Consider the following 23044-nt stretch of genomic DNA (forward strand, 5'->3'; position numbering starts at 1 on the left):
CACGCCCGGCTAATTTTTTGTATTTTTAGTAGAGACGGGGTTTCACCGTGGTCTCGATCTCCTGACCTCGTGATCCGCCCGCCTCGGCCTGCCAAAGTGCTGGGATTACAAGCGTGAGCCACCGCGCCCGGCCAATATTTGTATTTTTAGTAGAGACGGGGTCTCACCATGTTGCCCAGGCTGATCTTGAACTCCTGACCTCAGGTGATCCACCCACCTCAGCCTCCCAAGGTGCTGAGATTACAGGCGTGAGCCACGGCACCCGGCCGCCATTACTTTCAATCACAATAACCACACTTACTTTTGCATCAGCCTGATAGTTTTTCGTATTGAAGGAATAATACAGCATCGTGGAGCACGATGCTTTTGAGACTCATTTATTTTATTGCATAATTTCTTTCCTTTTACTGAGTTTCCAGTTATATGCATTGGGTTGTTTGTTTATTTGTTTGTTTGTTTTTAAGGCAGAGTCTCACTCTGTCACCCAGGCTGGAGTGCAGTGGCTTGATCTTGGCTCAGTGCAATCTTAACCTCCCAGGCTCAGGTGATTGTCCCACCTCAGCCTCCCAAGTACCTGAGACTACAGGTGTGCGCTACCATGCCTGGCTAATTTTTTGTATTTTTTGTAGAGACAGGATTTTGCCATGTTGCTTAGGCTGGTGTCCAACTCCTGGGCTCAAGCGATCTGGGTAATTCTATGTTTAATCGTTTGAGGACTCTTATTTTGGAGTGCACAGTTAGACTTGACCATCTTCCCATATTAGCACGTGTAAACATACTTCCTGCTTCTTTTTTTTTTTTTTTTTTTTTTGAGATGGAGTCGCGCTCTGTCACCCAGGCTGGAGTACAGCAGCACTATCTTGGCTCACTGCGACCTCTGCCTCCTAGGTTTGAGCAATTCTGCCTCAGCCTCCCAAGTGGCTGGGATTACAGGTGCACACCACCATGCCTGGCTAATTTTTGTATTTTCAGTACAGACGGCATTTCACCATGTTGGCCAGGCTGGTCTTGAACTCCTGGCCTCAAGTGATTCGCCCACCTCGGCCTCCCACAGTGTTGGGTTTACAGGTGTGAGCCACCTCACCCAGCCCTACTTCCTGCCTCTTGAGCACTGGGTAGTATTTCACAGTATGGAAATAGCGTGGCTTATGTATCCAGCTCTATGTTGGCGGACATTTGGGTTGTTTGACTTTTGGTATTTTAGGTGATGACACACATCCCTTTCTGGAGGGCCTTTGGGTGGTCTCTGTTCTTTGACCACGTACACAATACTGCAGGCCTTTGTACTTGGTGGGATGTCTCTGCAGACCGAGTTCCTAGACAGGGCAAGGTGAGTGGTTGATCTGTCTTCCGGGCTTGGTTGTGGTCTGATTCTGACCCTGTTACCTTATTCCACAGGGGACCAGCAAGGCACAATGGCGCAGAAGGGCCAACTCAGTGACGATGAGAAGTTCCTCTTTGTGGACAAAAACTTCATCAACAGCCCAGTGGCCCAGGCTGACTGGGCCGCCAAGAGACTCGTCTGGGTCCCCTCGGAGAAGCAGGGCTTCGAGGCAGCCAGCATTAAGGAGGAGAAAGGGGATGAGGTGGTTGTGGAGCTGGTGGAGAATGGCAAGAAGGTCACGGTTGGGAAAGATGACATCCAGAAGATGAACCCACCCAAGTTCTCCAAGGTGGAAGACATGGCAGAGCTGACGTGCCTCAATGAAGCCTCCGTGCTGCACAACCTGAGGGAGCGGTACTTCTCAGGGCTAATCTATGTGAGTATTGCAGGCAGCCAGGTACCTACTCCTGGCCTCACAAGGAAAGTAGGCATTAGAAATGTGTTGGGGGGCTGGGTGTGGTGACTCATGCCTATACTCCCAGCACTTTGGGAGGCTGAGGTGGGTGGGTCACCTGAGGTCAGAAGTTCAAGACCACGCTGGCCAACATGGTGAAACCCTGTCTCTACTAAAAATACAAAAAGTAGCCGAGCGTGGTGGTGCACACCTGTAATCCCAGCTACTGGGGAGGCTGGGGCAGAAGAATTGCTTGAACCCAGGAGTGGAGGTGCAGTGAGCCAAGAGTGTACCACTGAACTCCAGCCTGGGTGACAGAATAAGACTGTCTCAAGAAAAAAAAAGGAAATGGGAGGCTGAAGGTTTGATCGAGGGAGATTGCAAGATGAGGTGGAATCATTCCAACGTGGGTTCATATCTCAGCCCTTGAAGAGGTTATTTCCCCTCTTGAAGCCTTGGTTTTCCTATCCGTAAAATGGGAATAATCACCCTCATTACAGACAGGAGGTGTGTATCATCACATATGCCAAGTGCCAAGACATGATAAACTCTCAACAGATTTCATTGGCATCGTTCTCTGTCCTTCCTTCCTCTTGAAAGTAAAGAAGAGCTCATAACCGCTTTGGAAAGGCTGGTTTGTCTTGGCAGCCAGGTGGGTAGGAGACATGATGTGGCTAGGTTTTAGGGAGGTCTTCCTTGTCACAGAGGGGAATGTTCAGGTTGGTCATAGGACTATTTTAGGTAGACTAGCAGGTCAGAGTGGACTAGAGATGGCACAATATGGTAGCCACTGGCCACTTGTGGCTAACTAAATTTAGATTTAAATTAATTAAAAGAAACATTAGACCAGGTTTGGTGGCTCATGCCTGTAATCCCAGCACGCTGGGAGGCCAAGGTGGGTAGATCACTTGAGGTCAGGAGTTCGAGACCAGCCTGGCCAACATGATGAAACCCCGTCTCTACTAAAAATGCCAAAATTAGGCGGGCATGGTAGTGCACATCTGTAATCCCAGCTACTTGAGAGGCTGAGGCAGGAGAATTGCTTGAACTTGGGAGGCAGAGGTTGCAGTGAGCTGAGATGGTGCCATTGCACTCCAGCCTGGGCAATAAGAGCGAAATTCCATCTCAAAAAAAAAAAATTAAAAAATTTATTGGCTGGGTGCATGGGCTCACACCTGTGATTCCAGCACTTTGGGAGGCCAAGGTGGGTGGATCACCTGAGGTCAGGAGTTCTAGATCAGCCTGGCCAACATGGTAAAACCCCATCTCTACTAAAAATACAAAAATTAGCCAGGCGTGGTGGTGTGTGCCTGTAATCCCAGCTACTTGGGAGGCCGAGGCAGGAGAATTGCTTGAACCCGGGAGATGGAGGTTGCAGTGAGCCAAGATCGCGTTATTGTACTCCAGCCTGGGCAACAAGAGCAAAACTTCATCTCTAAATAAATACATAAATAAAAGAAAATAAAAAATAACACATTTATTTCTTTTGTTGTATTGGCCCTGGGTCAAGTAGACAATAGCCACCTGTGGCTAGTGGCTGGTGTACTGGGTAGCGTAAGTGCAGAATGTTCCCATTATCATAGAAAGTTCTGTTGGACTGCCTGGACTAGATGATTGGGGCTTGGAGTGTGATGTTGTGGGGCACGGGTCGCCAGACTGGTGTGCAGAGGTCACCCAACCCAGCCTATGTCTATCTCTTCTCTCTGAAAGGGATTGCTCACCCTTGAGCAGTTTACCTCATGCCTCTCAAGCTTTGTTTCCTTTTCTGTAAAACGGATGCAAGAATACTACCAGCCGCTTGGGAGCCGGGCATAGTGGCTCATGCCTGTAATCCCAGCACTTTGAGAAACTGAGGCAGGTGGATCACTTGAGCCCAGGAGTTTGAGAGCAGCCTGGGCAACACAACAAGACCCCATCTCTGCAAAAATAAATTAGCCGGGTGCAGTGGTGCATACCCATAATCCCAGCTACTCAGGGAGGGTGAGGCAGGAGGATCACTTGAGCCCAGGAGTTCAAGGCTGTAGTGAGCTATGATTGTGCCTCTGCACTCTAGTCTGGGTGACAGAGCAAGACCTTGTCTGTTTAAAAAAAAAAATAGTGCCAGCTTCAAGGAGTGGGTTACTCTAAATAGAAAGCACTTAATACACTTCCTGCTACATGTTAAGTGTAGGCACTGAAAATGTTAAGTGTTACTAGACTGGTTTTTGCTGTGGTCATGATCACTTTTGATTTTACTAGTAAGATGTTCTCCTTCCATCACTTGGCATCCTTCTGTCCCTTTGGTCCTGGTCTGTACTTTTGCCAAGTGAAAATTACAGAAAGCCCCTTGTCATCTCTAAAAATGTCCTGCACATTTTTTTCCTAATTAGGAAACTAAGACACGTTCACTATGGAACACTTGGAGAATTTAGAAAGCGTAGTGAACATAAAACAGAAAAATTAGTCCTTAACCAGAGATGCGGTGCGTTCTTTGTCTCTTTGTGAGCATGGTATCTGTTTACATATTTAAAAGCCTATTGGGCGCACAGTTTAGTGACTTGCTCTGTTTTCCATTTGGAAATGCTCAGTGTTGACTTGTGTAATATATCTCAGGCAGCCCCAAAGATACCCCTTGTAAGGGGTAATATAGAATCTGTCATGGGGATAGGCCATTTTTCCACTGTTCTTATAGATATTTCAGAAGGGGTTAGAGTGGCTTTTTAAAGAGCCAAATGGTAAGAGTGAGCAACTGAGCAACTCATAACTTTTTTTTTTTTTTTTTGAGATGGGGGCTTACTCTGTCCTCGAGGCTGGAGTGCAGTGGTTCCATCACAGCTCACTACAGCTTCCAAGTCCTGAGTTCAAGCGATCCTCTCACCTCAGCCTCCTGAGTAGCTGTGGGCCTCAGGCGTGCACCACCACACCTGACTAATTAAAAAAAAAATTTTGTAGAGACTGGGATCTCACTATATTGCCCAGGCCAGTCTCAAACTCCTGGCCTCAAGCCATCGCCTGCCTTGACTTTTCACGGCGCTGGGATTACAGGTGTGAGCCACTATGTCTGGCCGTAAGTATTAAATATGTCCTCCAATCCAAGTGCTGTACCTTGACACATTTTATTTTATTGAACACAACATCCTGAGTTAAAAATGTTTGCCCCTTTTAGGGAAGGAAGCTGAGGTGCAGTGTTGCAAAATGTATCTTTACTTTCTTAAGTAGGGGTCATCTCTTGTCAGTGGCACTGTTTGTATGGAAATATTATTGATCTGGGGCTGTTGATATGTTGGACATTTTTCTTTTTCTTTCTTTCTTCTTTTTTTTTTTTTTTTTCTTTAGATGGAATTTCACTCTTGTTGCTCAGGCTGGAGTGCAGTGGAGTGATCTGGGCTCACTGCAACATCCGCCTCCCGGGTTCAAGTGATTCTCCTGCCTCAGCCTCCTGAGTAGCTGGGATTGCAGGGATGTGCCACCATGCCTGGCTGATTTTTGTACTTTTAATAGAGATGGGTTTCACCGTGTTGGCCAGGATGGTCTCCAACTCCTGACCTCAGGTGATCGACTTGCCTCAGCCTCCCAGAGTGCTGGGATCACAGGCCTGAGCCACCACACCCAGCCAGTATGTTGTATGTTTCTAAAAAGGCCCGTCTGTAGGGAGGTAGAGGGAAAATTGGACTCCTTGGAGCCCAGGTCTTCCATTTAAGACATATTGTCTCCATCTAGGGAGTTTCAGGACAGGCCTATGTATTTATCTCACCTGTTGTCCTCAAATAGAAATCAGAAAAAAAAAAAAATAAGGGGCGTATGAAGGTCCTGAGACCAAAAATATCTTCTGACAGCAGATTAAAAATAAATGAGTCAAAGCTTCAAATTCCTGCTATGCTTCTCTGGACGGATTAGACTAAAATCCTTTCAGCCTTGTGATTATGGACCCCGGTCTTCTCTTGTTCCTTTCTGGTCAGTTTAATTGCTTAATAGAAAGTGTTGTCCATGAGGGAGAAGATAAAGAAGGAAAGGGGTTGGGGTAGGGGAGCACAGTAAGTTACTCTCCCAGCGCATAATAGCAGCATGAGTGACTCTTGTTAATAGGTAGGTAGTGAGGTGATGCCAGGTCCGTGGTCTGGCATGCATGACTTTGCCCTCTGTGATGAAGATAAACTTTCTCCTCCATTCTGCAAAGCTTGCCTCAAACGATGTGCCCTTGAGAAGGTTCTGGCAGACCTCTTGTGCTCTTGGATCCAGAAGAGTTTGTAGAAGCCAGAGGAGCTTGTCTCCTTATCTTGGAGATGCAGGTTCTGGGCTCAGCAATGTCCAGCAGTCTACCTAAACTGCTGAAGACTGTTTGTGGCATACCTGGTGGGGAGCATAGCTTTGATGCCTGGTCCTAAGAGTCCCTTGGTCTTCTGAATGCTGTCTTTTGGCTGAGTTCGTCTGCCTCGAGTTAGTTCCTTCCTTCCTTCCTTCCTTCCTTCCTTCCTTCCTTCCTTCCTTCCTTCCTTCCTTCCTCCTTTTCTTTCCTTTTTTCTCTTTCTGTCTTCTTTTTTCTTTCTTCTTTTTTCTTTTTCTTTGTTTTGAGATGGGGTCTTACTTTGTTGCCCAGGCTGGAGTACAGTGGCATGATCTCAGCTCACTGCAACCTCTGCCTCCTGGGACTCAAGGGATCCTATCTCAGTCTCCTGAGTAGCTGGGACTACAGGCACGTAGCACCACGCCCGGCTAATTTTTTTGTGTTTTTGGTAGAGGTGGTGTCACACCGTATTGCCCAAACCGATCTCAAACTCCTGAGCTCAAGCAATCCGCCCCCTTCGGCCTCCCAAAGTGTTAGGATTATAGGCATGAGATTGTGCCACTGCACTCCAGCCTGGGTGACAGAGTGAGACTATGTCTCAAAAAAAAAAAAAAAAAAGATGAGGATGCTGAAGCTCAGATGTGCTCAGTCCCATCACTGGAAAGTGGGCAGAGCTGGGATTCAGACAAGGTCTGTGTGAGTCCAGGGCCAGGGTGACTACCTATGATTAGTAGCAAAGGGCTCTTGGGGTAATAGGCTTAGAGCAGGAGGTGATATGGTCGTGGGCTGGAGCAGGAGGGGACAGTGCCAGAGGCCTTGTTAGCTTTGAGGTAGACAAGCTTTAAGTGCAGAGCAAGAAGGAATTGAACCTTTTATTATGATTCCTTGAGCACCTACTAGGTGGTAGACTAATGATTACAACCTGCTAACACAGAGGAGTGATTTTTTAAATTAACTTAATATATCAAAAAAGAAAGAAATCTGTTTCTGGCATTTCTGGAAAAAGCAGAGGACCTGACACTGCAGAATGCAGGGTGCGAGGTAGCAGTCCCTGTGAGATGGGCTTTATGCTCTCTGCTTTTCCACAGAACCCACCACTCCCTGTCGTCTCCCAGGCCCTGGTAGCCATTGACCATGGCACCTCTTTTGTTCACTCACACATGCCCTGCTTCACTCATGCCTTAACCTGCTTTGTCTCTGCAGACAGTGGGACCCTCCACCCTATACCAAACCTCTGGGGTTGGGAAAATCGTGATCCAGAGCCAAGGTGGATGGGCCCCCCTGCTCATTGGAACTCCAAGCCCAAGTCCCCAACCTATGAACCCCAAAGGACATTTTTCCAGTTCTGGTTCTGCTTTTGGAATGTCCAGGGGGTCAGGAGAAGCCCTCCTTCCAAACTTTAGCAGGTGACAATTTTTCTGCCTTAGAGACCTGGCCCAGCAATCTTAGCCTACTCTGGAAGCAGTGTCCACCCAGGGGCGCAAGGAACAAGCAGATTGTGAACAGAGGCCTCCTGGGTGCCAGCCACTGCACTGGTCTCTAGAGGGTAGAAAGACACTGTAACTGGAAGCTGCCCTTTGTTAAGCCCCAGGAATTAGCCCTTCTGATCTTTTTTTTTTTTAAGATGGAGTCTCACTCTGTCACCCAGGCTGGAGTGCAGTGGTGCGATCTTGGCTCACTGCAACTTCCATTTCCTGAGTTCAAGCGATTCTCCTGCCTCAGCCTCCCAGTAGCTGGGATTACAGGCACATCCTACCATGTCCAGCTAATTTTTGTATTTTTAGAGAAGGGGTTTCACTATATTGGCCGGGTTGTTCTTGAATTCCTGAACTCAGATGATCCTCCCAACTCCACCTCCCAATGTGCTGGGATTACAGGCATGAGCCACTGCACCCGGCCTTCTGATCTTTCAAGTCGTTATTGCTTCAGAGAACCTCCTCCAGTAATACAAAGATAATCTATGCAAAGACCACAGGAGAATATTTAAAAATAAGTGTGTATCACAAAAAGCAGCTCTCTTCCCTGGAGGCAAACATGATTCACAGGTTCATGTATGTACACACACACACACACACACACACAAAACAAACATAAGAAAAAGTCACTCCTCGTATGTTTTGCAGTTTGATTTTTTTCCACTTAACCCTACCTTAAAGTTTTTTCTGTCTGTTCATAACTGTCTAGTCAGACTTAAAATATGTTTTTGAATAGGTAAGACATGCAAATATGAAATATAAAAGTGTGTAAGGGAATATAGAACTTCCCCCTTCGTTCCTATTCCTCGACCTTCCAGTTCCCCTTCTTAGAGGCACTGTGGTTGCTGGTTACATATGTAGCCCTCCAGTCATGTTATTTATGTATTTATTTATATTATTTTTCGAGACGGAGTCTCACTCTGTCACCCAGGCTGGAGTGCAGTGGCATGATCTTGGCTCACTGCAACAGCCCCCTCCCAGGTTCAAGCAATTCTCCTCCCTCAGCCTCCCAAGTAGCTGTGACTACAGGCATGCGCCACCACGCCCAGCTAATTTTTGTATTTTTAGTAGAGAGGGGGTTTTGCCATGTTGGCCAGGCTGGTCTTGATCTCCTGACCTCAGGTGATCCATCTGCCTCAGCCTCCCAAAGTGCTGGGATTACAGGCTTAAGCCTCTGTGCCCAGCCTATTACTTTTTTTTTTGTGATGAAGTCTCACTCTGTCACCCAGGCTGGAGTGCCATGGTGTGATCTCCACTCCTGCAACCTATGCCTTCTGGATTCAAGTGATTCTCCTGCCCCAGCCTCCTGAGTAGCTGGGATTACAGGTGTGCACCACCACACCCGGCTAATTTTTGTATTTTTTGTAAAGATGGGTTTTTGCCATGTTAGCCAGGCCGGTCTTGAACTCCTGACCTCAAGTGATCCACCTGCCTCAGCCTCCCAAAGTGCTACAATTACAGGTGTGAGCTGCTCCATCCAGCCTCCAGTGATGTGTTATACACATGCAGCCACATAGATAGCCCCTTCTGCACCCCTCCAAAATGGCAGCACAGGCCACAGCTGTCGTGCATCTCAGTCTTTGCATCTAACTGTGTATTTTGGCCATTCATCCATGGTAGTAGAGAGAGGGCCACTGCACAGTCTTCTGCTATAGGGGTGAACCGTAATGATTAAGGCTGTCTGCTATTGACAGGTATTTAGGTTGTTTCTAGTCTTTTTGCTCTTAAAAGCAAGGCTGCAGCAAAAGCACATTCTTGGTGGACCACGTCTGTCTCTAGGTTGGGTATTTAGAAAGCCGCGATATTGCACTGCAGCTTCATAAAGAAGGTGTGATTATCCATCACTTTATGGAGGAAGCTCAGGGGTAGGTCTGTATGCACAAGTCAGGCAGGTGATAAGGCAAAGCCAACACTCCGCCCAGGCCTATGTGTCATTTTTGTTTTTTTTTTTCGAGACCAAGTCTCGCTCTATCACCCAGGCTGGAGTGTGGTGGCACAATCTCAGCTCACTGCAACCTCTGCCGCCCGAGTTCAAGCAATTCTCCTGCCTTAGCCTCCTGAGGAGCTGGGACTATAGGGGTGTGCCACCGCGCATTGCTAATTTTTGTATTTTTAGTAGAGATGCGGTTTCACTGTGTTGGCCAGGCTGGTCTCGAACTGCTGACCTCAGGTGATCCACCCACCTTGGCCTCCCAAAGTGCCGGGATTCAAGGTGTGAGCCACTGCACCTGGCCAGCCCTGTGTGTCTGAAAGCCAGTGTTCCTTCCACTTCCCTCCCTTCCCTCCCTGTTCCTCATTTCTGCTGCAGGCCCTGGGAGCACCCCCTGCTCAGGGCTCCGTGACTGACCATATAAAGTGTCAGGGAAAAACTGGAGCTGCTTCCTAATACGGTCACAAGAGGGAAATCCTGGGCCTGCAGCTGGGACTTGCTGGTGGCACAGGGCCCATGAGATGCCGGCTGGGACACAGGAGGCTGGGATGTTGAAACCTCTGAATTTAACCAGCTGGAGAGGGGCTCATGGGGCCAGAGAGGCAGAAACACAGCCAACTGTGGTTGGACTGGGTGGAGGTGAAGGAGAAGTGGCTGAACAATGTGGGAGGAAGAGCCAGATGCTGAAGCCCCACGGCCCTGCTGTGAGATGTGCGGCTGCCTGCGCCAGTCTTACCTTCGCTCCATCGTCATACCCTGGCTTGTTTGGACAGCTTTTACAGAACTCAGCAGAGATTCAGATCTACCTGGAAGTATGGATTAAGTGCTTGATGTGTGCATGGCACTGGGAGAGATGTCTCAAACAAAGAGGATGAAAGCCATATTCCTCTTTCAGAAGCTGGTGATGGAGTTGAAAAGGCAGTGTAGTCCTTCCTTCTTTTTAAAAATCCATTTTATTCCTTTTTTTTTTTTCTTTGAGACAGTCTCACTCCGTCACCCAGGCTGGAGTGTGGTGGTATGATCTCGGTTCGCATAACCTCTGCCTCTTTGGTTCAGGCAACTCTCCTGCCTCAGCCTCCTGAGTAGCTGGGATCACAGGCATGTGCCACCACACCCAGCTAATTTATTTTTAGTAAAGACGGGGTTTTGCCATGTTAGCCAGGCTGGTCTCAAACTCCTGACCTCAAGTAACCTGACCTCCCCGACTTCTCAAAGTGCTGGCATTAAAGGTGTGAGCCACCATGCCTGGTCTCTTCCTTCTTTTTTAAAAATTCATTTTTTTCTTTTCTTTTCTTTTTTCTTTCTTTCTTTCTTTCTTTCTTTCTTTCTTTCTTTCTTTCTTTCTTTCTCTCTCTTTCTCTTTCTCTCTCTTTCTCTTTTTCTTTCTCTCTTTCTCTCTTTCTTTCTCTCTCTCCCTCCATCTCTCTCTTTCTCTCTTTCTCTTTCTCTCTTTCTCTCTTTCTTTCGTCTCACTCTGCTGCCCAGGCTGGAGTGCAGCGCCATGACCTCAGCTCACTATAACCTCCACCTCCTGAGTTCAAGTGATTCTCCTACCTCAGCCTCCTGACTAGCTGGGATTACAGGTGCCTGCCATCACACCTGGCTAATTTTTGTATTTTTAGTAGAGACGGGGTTTTGCCATGTTGGCCAGGCTGGTCTCGAACTCCTGACCTCAAGTGATCTGACCTCCTTGGCCACCTGAAGTGCTGGGATTACAGCTGACTGAGTGTCTACCCCATGCCTGGCACTGTGCGGGGTGCAGGAGATACAGTAGTGTGTGGGTCACAGTCCAGGAGGTGATATTTAGGCAGAGCTCTAAAAGAGGAGAGGAACCAGCTGTGGGAAGATGAGGGGAAAAGTGTTCCAAGTGGAGGGAACAGCATATTGAAGGCTCTAAGGTGGCAAGACTTTCCCTCTCATGAAATGAAGGGAGCATAGTAAGAGTCACTAAATAACATTGATTGAGCACCTACTACATACCAGCCGCCACGCTAAGTGCTTTTGGAGCATTATCTCACAGCATGCCTATGAAGGGCTTATTAGTATGCCTCCCTGTTTTGTAGATGAGGATAAGTGAGACTCAGAGAGGTTAAGGGACTTGCCCAGGGTCACACAGCGAAGAAGTAGCAGAGTGAAGGTTCAAATTCAAATACCCCATACCCAGTTCTGAGCCCTTAGGCACTGCCCTTTACTGCCTCCAGGTCAAGGGCTTGAGTGAGGACAGGTTGGGCTGTAAATGATACCTACATTCAAAAGCAGCGTGGCAGTGGACATGGCCCCAGAGGAGCTGGAGATGGAGTCGAGGCCTGAAGGAGGGTGGGGCTTGATTGACCTTTGTTCAGGTGACCATGGACTGGGTGCTTCTCTTTGGGAGGCTTGTCCTGGGGACAGGGGACACTGATTGAACAGGACATAGCCCCTGGCCTGGCTCAATGCGGTACACTGAGTACCTACTGCTGCCGTGCAAGGCCCCCGGGTGACAGAGGTGAAGTCAGGCTGTCCTGCTCTCAGGAAGGTGTATCATTAATTTATTCCCCTGGCATGCATTTAGCAAGCATTTAGTTAGCACCTATTCTATACCAAAGCCTGTGCTGGGACTGAAGAGGAGAAAGAGGGGGTTCCCTGGCCTCGAGGCACTTGCAGCTGGTGTTTGCAGGATGGGTGGGAGGGTCCTGGGTGATGGAATGGGGAAGAGGGGTGTCCAGGCAGGCAGCCCCCCACTCCCAGCCCCACCAGGCTGGATGTGGCTCCTGGGCCCCGCTTACCTCTCACCCTTGCTTTGCTTCTCCATTTGGGTCCAATGGAGCTGCTTATACCAAGCTGCTTATAGTTCACCCCCACGGACCCTGTGTCCTGTTTTTCTGCCCATGTCCCTGCTTTGTCCTGAGCTGGTTAACACCTTGTTGTCCTTTAAGACTCAGCGCAGGCAATACCTCCCCACCTGGAGGTTTCCCTGACCACCCCCACCGTGGGTTAGGGCCTTCCTTTCCTTGTTCCTATCATTCTCTGTTCTTATGATGTGTTTTAATGTACTTGTCTCCTCTTCTGATCTAAGTTCTTTAAGGGCAGGAGCTATCATTGATTTCTTTATCTCCAGCCTCTGACACAGATGTGGTGTATAGTAGGTGCTCAGTAAATGGTTGATGGCTATTTAGACAGGTATATGTTGACTCATTCACGATCCTTTTAGGGGATGGTGAGAACCTCTGTCTCCATCAATCCTGTTTCTTTTCTTTTATTTTTTTGAGATGGGGTCTCCCTCTGTCACCCAGGCTGAAGTGCAATGGCACCACCTTGGCTCACTACAACCTCCCTCCACCTCCCAGGTTCAAGTGATTCTCCTGCCTCAGCCTGCCGAGTAGCTGGGACTACAGGCATGTGCCACCATGCCCTGCTAATTTTTTGTATTTTTGGTAGAGACAGAGTCTCACTGTGTTGCCTAGGTTGGTCTTAAACTCCTGAGTGTGAGCAATTTGCCCTCCTTGGCCTCCCAAAGTGCTGGGATCATAGGTGTGAACCACTGCGCCCAGCAATCCTGTACCTTCAAAGAATGTCATTCGTCTTCAGCACCCCCAGACATTATATACCATTGTCCCTTAGCAGACTGAGCCCTGGAAGGACCTTCCCACTCTCTCTTTTTCTTTCTTTCTTTCTTTTTTTTTTTTTTTTTGAGACAAGGTCTCATCGTGTCACCCAGGCTGGAGTGCATGGCACAGTTATGGCTTACTGCAACCTCAACCTCCCAGGCTTAAGCAAACCTCCCATGTCAGCCTCCCAAGTGGCTAGGACTACAGACAAGTGCCACCATGCCCAGCAAATTTTTAAATTTCTTGTAGAGATGGGGGTCTCACTGTGTTGCCCAAGCTGGTCTCAGACTTCTGGGCTCAAGCAGTCTTCCTGCCTTGACCTCCCAAAGTGCTGGGATTACAGGTGTGAGCCACCGCACCCAGCCAGACTTTCCCACTCTCTAATTGGCTCCAGCCCTTGACTAAAAGCCCCTTGAGGGCTGGGACCCTGTGTTTGTTTTTATGTTCTAATGTAGTCCCAGCCCTTTTTGCATGGCATCTGGGACATACAGAATGAATGAATGAATCAACAAACGAACGAACGAACGATCAATAGTTTCTGTTTCTGTCGGATGGGCCTAGGCTGGATGGCATAACGGACCATGCTCATAGCTGGGGGTGGGCCAGGCTGGGCTTGGTGCTGCCAGGATCTTCTTTGGTGACCTCGGTCAAGTCACTTAACCCTCTGTTGCTTGGTTCACCCTAGTAACTGAGAGATGGATCTGTGGTTCTCCCTAAGTCACTTGCAGGGAAGAGGATATGCTTTATGGCCATCAGAGTCTTGGGCAGTACTGATGTTTATCGTTTGGGGAAAGCAGTTCCTGTGAGACGGGTTGGAGCCTGTCTCCTGAACTGTGACCTCGACCGTGGGAAAATCTAGTATCCAGTAAGGAAAAACCATGATGATAGTGCCTTACCATGTACAGCATGGCGGGACTCGCCTTGTGCCTTAACTCCTCCATCCCTGATCTGATTATTTGCAGATGTTCCTCTTCACCCAGTAGGACAGGACTGCTATTTTTTAAATGGTAAAGTGCATATAACATAAAATTTACCATTTTAAACATTTTAAAGAAAACAGTGCTATTAAGTGCATTCACAATGTTGTACAGCTATCAATTTCAAGACAGGGTCTTGCTCTGTCACCCAGGGGCTAGAGTTCAATGGTGCAATCATAGCTCGCTATAACCTTGAGCTCCTGGGATCAAGCAATCCTCCTGACTCAGCCTCCCAAGTAGCTGGGACTACAGGTGATCACCACCAGGGCCAGCTATTTTTTTTTTTTTTTTTTTTTTTTTTTTTTTGTAGAGAGGGGGTCTGGCTGTTGTTGCCTGGGCTGGTCTCAAACTCTTAGCCTGAAGCAATCCTCCCACCTTGGCCTCCCAAAGTGCTGGGATTACAGGCATGAGCCACTATGCTTGGCCCCAGAGCATTTTTATAGCCCCAAAAGGAAACCCTATATCCATAAGCAATTCCTCCTCATTTCCCCCTCTCTCCAGCCCCTGGGAACCACGAGTCTGTTTTCTGTCTCTGTGGCTTTGCCTACTCTGGACACTTCATATAAATGAGACGATATAGTAAGTGACCTTTCGTGCCTGGCTTGTTTCACTAGGCATATTTTCAAGCTTCATCCACATTGGAGAGCTCATGTCAGTGTTTGTCTCTGTTTTCCAGATGGGGAAGGTATTAATGGTCAGGAGCAGGCGCTCTGGGGTAAATAGGGCTTCTAGTTCCCAACTTCTCTCCAGCTGTGTAACCTGGTGACAACCTCACCATGCCTCACTTTGCCCTCCTGTCAAACGGGCAGTGAGGAAATCACTGTTACTGAGTAGTTGTGAAGATTCCATAGGAGATGCCTTGCCATCTTCTAGAGGCTGAGTCACTGGGGTTTCTTCTTAGATATGGACATTGGGAAAGAGATCAGAGGGTGGTGGGAGGAGAGAGAGGTTGGAGGATTATTACCTTTTCATCCCTCCCTCCTGGACCACAGTTTTGGCAGTTGTGTTTCTATATGGCTGCGGATCCCTCTGGACAGCCCCTTTTTAGGGGTGCATGGCTTTCTATGTCCCCAATGTTCAGTTGACATTCCCTCTCTGTCTGGGTGTGGTCGCTCCCACCTGTAATCTCAGCACTTTGGGAAGCTGAGACTGGCTCATCGCCTGAGCTCAGGAGTTCGAGACCAGCCTGGGCAATATGGTGAAACCCTGTCTCTACAAAAAATAAAATTAAATTAAAAATTACCTGGGCACGCTTGTGCACACCTGTGGTACCACCTACTTGGGAGGCTGAGGCAAGAGGATCACTTAAGCCCAGAAACTCGAGGTTGTAGTGAACCAAGATCACCCCACTACACTGCAGCCTGGGCGACAGAGCAAGACCCTGTCTCAAAAAAAAAAAAAAAAAAAGTAAACAACATTCTCTTCTGTTCCTGCTCTTCAGACTTAACTGCTCTCGTCACTGGTTGGGTTTCTTTAATTCTGCACACATATCTGTAAACAGTTGCTTTATTAAATGTTCCTGAGTTAATATCTTAAGTGCGCTGTTCATTTTCTGTGCCACCTGTTAAATGATGAGCATTTAATACAATTGTGAGCCTCCAAAAAAGATCCTGTGTAGTGCTTAGTTTGGTGCCCAACACATAGTAAGTGCTCAATGAACAGTGGCTGTTATTTAAGCCAGTGAGGTCCAGGGAGGTAAAGTGACAGCTCGGAGGAGTGGAGCTGAGATTTGAACCCAGAGCTCTTCAAAACTCCACAGTTTGGCCAGGTGCAATGGCTCACGCCTATAATCCCAGTGCTTTGGGAGGCTGAAATGGGAGAATTGCTTGAGCGCAGGAATTTGAGACCAGCCTGGGCAACACAGTGAAACCCACGTCTCTACAGAAAATACAAACATCGGCCAGGCCTGGTGGCGCCCGCCTGTAGTCCTGGCTACTTGGGAGGCTGAGGTAGGAGGATCACCTTAGTCCAGAAAGGTCAAGGCTGCAGTGAGTCATGTTCACACCACTGCACTCCAGCCTAGGTGACAGAGTGAGACCCCATCTCAAAACAAACACAAAAGCCCCAAAGTTGCAAAATATAACATAGGCAGCCTGGAAACCCACTCTCGCCCTTTCTCCTCTTCCCCCATACCTGGAATATCAGTGAGGCCCAGGGTTTCCACTGAGACTCCAAGCTCCAGTTTCCCCATCTCTAAAATAAGAACGTTGAGTGCTTCTGTGCGATCTGTCTTCCCTGGAGGAGGTCTGGAAGTAAGCTGGGTTCTCTGTCTGCAGACATACTCTGGCCTCTTCTGCGTGGTGGTCAACCCCTATAAACACCTGCCCATCTACTCGGAGAAGATAGTCGACATGTACAAGGGCAAGAAGAGGCACGAGATGCCGCCTCACATCTACGCCATTGCAGACACGGCCTACCGGAGCATGCTTCAAGGTGAGTGAACCCAGTGAGGGCTGCACGGGGCCAGCTCCAGGGAGCCCCTCCCGTCCTGCTTGTCTGCAGCTCTTGCCAGGAATGTGGAGCTTGGCAGGCGGTGTGAGGGACCAGGAGTTACTGTGGCTGAAAAAGGGAAAAAGCAAAAGGAACATCTGTGTTTGCAGCCTGGGAGGGTGAGGGAGAGCCGAGAGCTTGGGCAAATACGGGCATGGGCCCGCTCCAGCTCCGGGGCTCACTGCCCAAGGGCCCTGCCAGGCCAGCTGTCTGCAAAGGATGGGAAGAGGGTGGGGAACAGCCCTGGGGCTGAGCCACTGTGGTCTGTGTTGGCACCTACCTGTCCCTCAACCCCTGTGGGACTGTGGGTAAATATCTTTTCCTCTACAGCCTCAGTTTCCTCATTTGTCAGAAGAGGTGCTAGTCTCTATCTTGTAGCTTCTTGTGAAGATCGTTAATGCTGGTTTTTCCAAACTTAAGACTTGTGCCTATTACCTTCGTGTTTATATGTTATTATTTTTACTATTGTTTTATTATTTTTGAGACAGGGTCTCACTTTCTCGCCCAGGCTGAAGTGCAGTGGTGCGATCTTGGCTCCCTGCAACCTCCGCCTCCTAGGCTCAAGCAATTCTCCTGTCTCAGCCTCCCAAGTAGCTGGGACTATAGGCATGGACTGCCATGTCAAGCTAATTAAAAAAGGTGTGTTTTTTTTTTTTTTTGGAAGTGACAGGGTCTTGCTATACTGGCTGGTCTCAAACTCTTGGCCTCAGGCGATCCTCCCACTTTGGCCTCCCACAGTTATGGGATTATAGGCATGAGCCACTGCACCCAGGCCTTCTCACCTTCTATTTAGAACACTTTGGAGCCCCTGAAATAGCCACCCCCAAGTCAAACCGAGGAACTAGGCAGTTAATACAAACAAGTGTACCAGGTCAGATGAAGAGTATGAAAAACTGGAAAACTCACACCCCCTCTGAAAGGGCACCGACAGATGGGAACCCAGGGATCTGAGTTGGGAGTTGAGAGGATCCCAATTCTGGAAGTTCTTGAGGCAGGAATCCAGGTGTGCCCGAGAGATGCCACGACCCTGCCCCCAAGATAGAGGGGCTCAGTTATAAGTGCCCCTGACAGAGTTAGCCAGACTCCACAGGTAGGACCAGAACTGGGCCCCTTTAGGCAGGGCCTGCCATTACCTCCAAAGACCAGCAGGTGGAGCCTTGCAAGGACAATCTTGGAGATGTAATCTCAGGTTGTAAAGTGACGGCTCCTGGAGTTAGGTATCTGTCTTTGTATTAAACACACAAACATACACATTCTTTATGGTCTCCCTTGATGGAAGAGTATTTACAAAGTGGTTCGTGTACATCTTTGGGAAGCTGAGCATCACAGACTTCAGTGTTCCTATCATTTGGGGTGCTTTCGGTTGCAAGTAAGATAACTAACTAAAGTGGCTTAACCAGTAGGAGTTCATTGCCTCACATAACAGGAAGCCTAGTGGCTGATTTCAGCGTTGACTTCCTTGGGATTTTTCTCAGCTTCTTCCTCATGGTCACAAAGTGGTAGCCATAGTTCCAGATATCACGTTTTCATGTGATAATATCCAAAAGCGTGAAGGAAGTGGAGGGTAAGGTTCTTTTCCTGTGTCTCTCTTTTTTTTTTTTTTAAATCAGGAAGAAACTTGGTCATACGCTAACCCCTAAAGCAATCACTGGCAGAGGGGATTGGAGTGTTTATGATTTGTTTGAACCATTCCTGGTTCTTTTTTTTTTCTTTCTTTCTTTCTTTTTTTGAGACAGGGTCTCACTCTGTTGCCCAGGCTGGAATGCGGTGGCATGATCTCAGCTCACTGCAACCTCTGTCTCCCGAGTTCAAGTGATTCTCCCACCTCAGCCTCCAGAATAGCTGGGATTACAGGTGTGTGCCACCATGCCTGGCTAATTTTTTGTATTTTTAGTTGAGACTGGGTTTTGCCATGTTGGCCAGGCTGGTCTTGAACTCCTGACCTCAAGTTATCTGCCTGCATTGGCCTCCTAAAGTGTTGGGATTACAGGCATGAGCCACCATGCCTGGCAATTCCTGGTTCTTTCCTGGAGCTGAGGGAGGTCCCACTAAACACATTTTATTTTAAATACCAAAAAGAAATAAAATTCTGTTAGCAAAGGAGAAGGAGGGGGAGCGACAGATGGGTAAGCATTTCTACAGTGCTCTGAAAAAATTTATTTGTAACTTTAAAAAGTCTTCAATATTGTATATTCATTCTAGAAAAACTTAAACATATATTTAAGTAAAAGAGAACTTGCTGGCACCTATGATTCTATCATCCAAAACTCATCACCATTAACATTTTGTTATGTGACCTTTCATTACGCTAACTGAGCTAAATGGCATGAAATGAAGGAAATTTTTACCATCTGAAGATAATTTGTTCCAGAAAAAGATCACTTAAAACAGAGACCAAAGTTTCACTGTAGATAGTATGTGTGTGGAGGAGGGAACGAGAGTGGGCAAAATATTTGACTGAGCTTGAAAAACGACATTGCAGGCTGGGCACAGTGGCTCACACCTGTAATCCTGGCACTTTGGGAAGCCCGGATGGGTGGATTGCTTGAGGTCATGAGTTCGAGACCAGCCTGGGCAATATGGCGAAACCATGTCTCTACAAAAAATACAAAAATTACTTTGGTGTGATAGCACGTACCTGTAGTCCCGCTTCTTGGGAGGCTGAGGTGGGAGGATCGCTTGAGACCAGGAAGCAGAGGTTGCAGTGAGCTGAGATCACGCCACTGCACTCCAGCCTGGGTGAGAGAGCCAGAACTTGTCTCAAAAGAAAAGAAAAAACGACATTGCAAATTATAAAAATAGGTTAATTTCAGCTTACATGTAATGAGAATTTTAATTACAAGTAGGTGCTAATTTGTAGATTCAGTATAAAATGAATTAAGAGTGGGTGTGATTTTTTTCTGTAACTTTTTTTGGGGTGAGGGGCAAAATCATGTGAGAGCGTAAAATGACATTCTTCATGTCATGCTTGACTTCCGCAGCCCGAGCTAAAGAGGATCATTCTTACCGATTTATTTGATGGGTCACCAGTTTTCCTAAGGGCGTCTTTTACTTCTTTGGTGTTTAAGTCTCTCAAAGCCCCTGTGGTCTTAGCGTTCATTCAGCTGTGAATTACCCTGAATCTTTTTCTTTCTTTTTTTTTTTTTTTTTTTTTGATGGAGTTTCCCTCTTGTTGCCCAGGCTGGAGTGCAATGGCATAATCTCAGCTCACTGCAACCTCTGCCTCCTGGGTTCAAGTGATTCTCCTGCCTCAGCCTCCCAAGTACCTGGGATTACAGGCATGCGCCACCACACCTGGCTAATTTTGTATTTTTAGTAGAGACGGGGTTTCACCATATTAGCCAGGATGGTCTTGATCTCCTGACCTTGTGATCCGCCCGCCTCGGCCTCCCAAAGTGCTGGGAGTACAGGCATGCACCATCGTGCCATGCTAATTTTGTATTTTCAGTAGAGATGGGGCTTCACCATGTTGGTCAGGTTGGTCTTGAACTCCTGGCCTCAGGTGATCCTCTCCGCTTGGCCTCCCAAAGTGGTGGGATTACAGGTGTGCACCACCACGCTTGGCCCCTGAATCTTTTTTTTTTTTGGCCTTTCCAAGGCCGCTGACTTTGCCAGTCACTGCACCTTATTTCGCAGAGCTGCCACTTTGTTTTGTGTTCGTATCATGATGGTGGATATTGACACCCAATAATTGGCAAGGTGAAGCCATTGAATTGTAGGTAGTGGAGAAGGAGGTTTCGGTGGAGTTTGATTGCTCATGTAGTCATTGAAGAATATTTTTGTGTTGTGGGGACTTCTGCTTTCCTAGACCAGCAGTCCTCAACCTTTTTGACACCAGGGACCAGTTTCATAGAGGTCAGTTTTTCCATGGACCACGGAGAGAGATGGTTCGGGATGATTCAAATGTATTACATTTATTGTGCACTTTATTTCTATGATTACACTGTAATATATAATGAAATAATTATACAACTCACCATAATGTAGAATCAGTGGGAGCCCTGAGCTTGTTTTCCTGCAACTAGACTGCCCTATCTGGGGGTAAGGGGAGACAGTGACAGATCATCAGGCATTAGATTATCATAAGGAGCACACAGCCTGGATCCCTCGTATGTACAGTTCACAATAGGGTTCATGGTTCTATAAGAATCTAATGCCAGCTTTGATCTGACAGGAGGCAGAGCTCAGGTGGTAATTGGAGTGATAGGGAGTGGCTGTAAATACAAATGAAGCCCACTACTTACCTCCTGCTGTGCAGTACCAGTCGGTGGTTTGAGATGCCTGCCCTAGACCACCTCTTAACTGTGGGGCAATGTTGTAATTGACAAGGACACCCTGTGTTCATACATTTGATTCCTCGTGGGCTCTAGGTTTTAACACAAAATTGCATAGTCAGCTCTCTGAAGCTACTTAGAAATGCTCACTTGACACGTAGTAAGCTCCAATAGGAAATAACAATCATGACTGGGCACAGCAGCATGTCTCCATCCTAGCACTTTGGGAGGCCGAGGCAGGAGGATCACTTGAGGCCAGGAGTTAGAGACCAGCCTGGGCAACATAGTGAACTCTTGTCTCTACAAAAAAATAATTAGCTGGCCACAGTCTGAGTCTGTAGTCCTAGCTACTCCGGAGGCTGAGGCAGGAGGATGGCTTGAGCCCAGGTCTTCAAGAATGCAGTGTGCTATGATCGTGCTGTGGTACTCCAGCCTTGGCAACAGAGTAAGACCCTGCCATGAAAGAAAGAAAGAAAATGACAACCGTGAGTATGCACGTCCATAAAAGATAAACTCTTTACTTAATTTAAATGTTAACCAACACCTGCTATGTACTCGTCTATTTTGGCATGACCTGGGGCTTTCTGGCACATCATTGAGGGTGGACTCCGAAAATAAAAATAATCTCAAAAATCATGGAGAGAAATTTAAGCTTGGGAAGAATTCTGTTCATCTGCTTAATTTTTTCTCCATTCCCAAGTAGGAAATTGGTTTTTGTGGAGAAACATGTAGGCCCAGTGTGTTGACTTCATTGATAAATGGCACTATCTCATTCTATTAACTCACTGGGCTGGGATCCACACTAAGCTTACCATAAAGGTGGAGAGAGAAAGCTAGCACACGTGGCTTCTTCCTTGGGTTCTTCATGGAAAAGATGGGGTGTGAAAAGGCGGCACTGAGGAGGGATGGGTAACACACATGCACTGAGTATAAGAGGAGGCATTGCAGTTGTGTCACAAGGACAGTAAGTTCCTGAGGACCTATAAACTCCATCCTTCTCTGCATGTTCATCATTGTATCTCCAGCACATTTTCTGGTGCCTGGCACATAGTAGCTGCTCAGTTAGTATTTGTCGAATGAATGAATTATTAGAGTTATTTATAGAAAACAACCTACCAGGGTCAGGATGGCTGGGGTGGGTTATTTGAGAGAGGTGGGGCTTTATAAGCCTCGAAGAATGGTTTGCTAAGGTGAGAGAAAGGGGACAGGAATGGCTTTCTAGCCCAGAATAATAAAAGCATACATGTAGGGGGTGAGAATGGGTATGACGAGTGTGGGAGGAGCTGGTTTAGAGGGGTTGACTAGTATACTGTGGCAGGGAGCTCAGAGCCAGAGCTCAGCCCTTGCTGTCTCACAGGAGTTGGGAAAATAGGAGGGACTTTCTAAGAGATACTTTACAACATGGCACCCTCCCAAATGGAAGCCAAGCCCCTTGACGGTATGGGGAAAGGAAGCTGATATTTAAAATATGTATCTCATATCTGCATATGCATAAATTATGTCATGTTTATTTTTTAAATTCTCCCCTTCCCCCTTTTTTCTGAGGCAGAGTCTTGCTCTGCCACCCAGGCTGGAGTGCAGTGGCACGATCTCAGTTCAGTGGTATGATTTTGGCTCACTGCAACCTCTGCCTCCTTGGTTCAAGCGATTCTTGTGCCTCAGCCTCCCGAGTAGCTGGGACTACAGGCACACACCACCATGCCTGGCTAATTTTTGTATTTTTAGTAGAGATGGGGTTTTGCCATATTGGCCAGGCTGGTTTCAAACTCCCGACCTCAAGGTGATCTGCCCGTGTCGACCTCCCAAAGTGCTGAGATTACAGGCATGAGCCACTGTGCCTAGCTGTGGTTTGTTTTTGGAATAGATGATACATACAAATTCAAAAGGTGAACTTCTCCCTTCAACCCTTGTGCATTAGACCCTTAGCTTCCCTCCCAAGAGACAATTATGGTTTCTAGTGTATGAGGTTTTCTCCTAGAGATATTTTTGCAAGTATAAGAAAATAGGTATCTATTTTCTTCCCTAAGGTTTCCCTATGAATACTAGCATTCCATATATATACAGTTCTATATTTTGCCAGAGGGCGTTACATATCAGTGCATATAGGATTTCCTTGTTGCCTTTTTTAAAAAATTGGTTTTTATTTTTGTTAAAAGTATTCATGCAGATGGCTTAGAGTCAAGTAATTTTTGAAGGCTTGTTAAGAAAAATAACCATCCTCTGCTACTTCTCAACTCCTTTAATTGATTTTTTTTTTTTTTTTTTTTTG

The 23044-nt window shown here is 47.3% G+C and overlaps 1 protein-coding gene across 3 annotated transcripts in view; it reads left to right on the top strand.

Annotated features, from left to right (window-relative positions):
* Nucleotides 1–23044, top strand: part of MYH11 (myosin heavy chain 11) — a 153379-nt gene that overhangs the window by 16148 nt on the left and 114187 nt on the right. For all 3 annotated transcript variants that reach the window (XM_032145242.2, XM_032145244.2, XM_058433910.1), the window contains exons 2-3: nucleotides 1399–1760; nucleotides 16288–16444. In XM_032145242.2, coding sequence (XP_032001133.1) covers nucleotides 1416–1760; nucleotides 16288–16444 — 502 coding nt within the window. In that variant the 5' untranslated portion in view covers nucleotides 1399–1415. The remainder of the gene's footprint in view (nucleotides 1–1398; nucleotides 1761–16287; nucleotides 16445–23044) is intronic.

This window comes from Hylobates moloch, unplaced genomic scaffold (assembly GCF_009828535.3).
Source record: "Hylobates moloch isolate HMO894 unplaced genomic scaffold, HMol_V3 SCAFFOLD_23, whole genome shotgun sequence".
NCBI classification, from domain to species: domain Eukaryota; kingdom Metazoa; phylum Chordata; class Mammalia; order Primates; family Hylobatidae; genus Hylobates; species Hylobates moloch.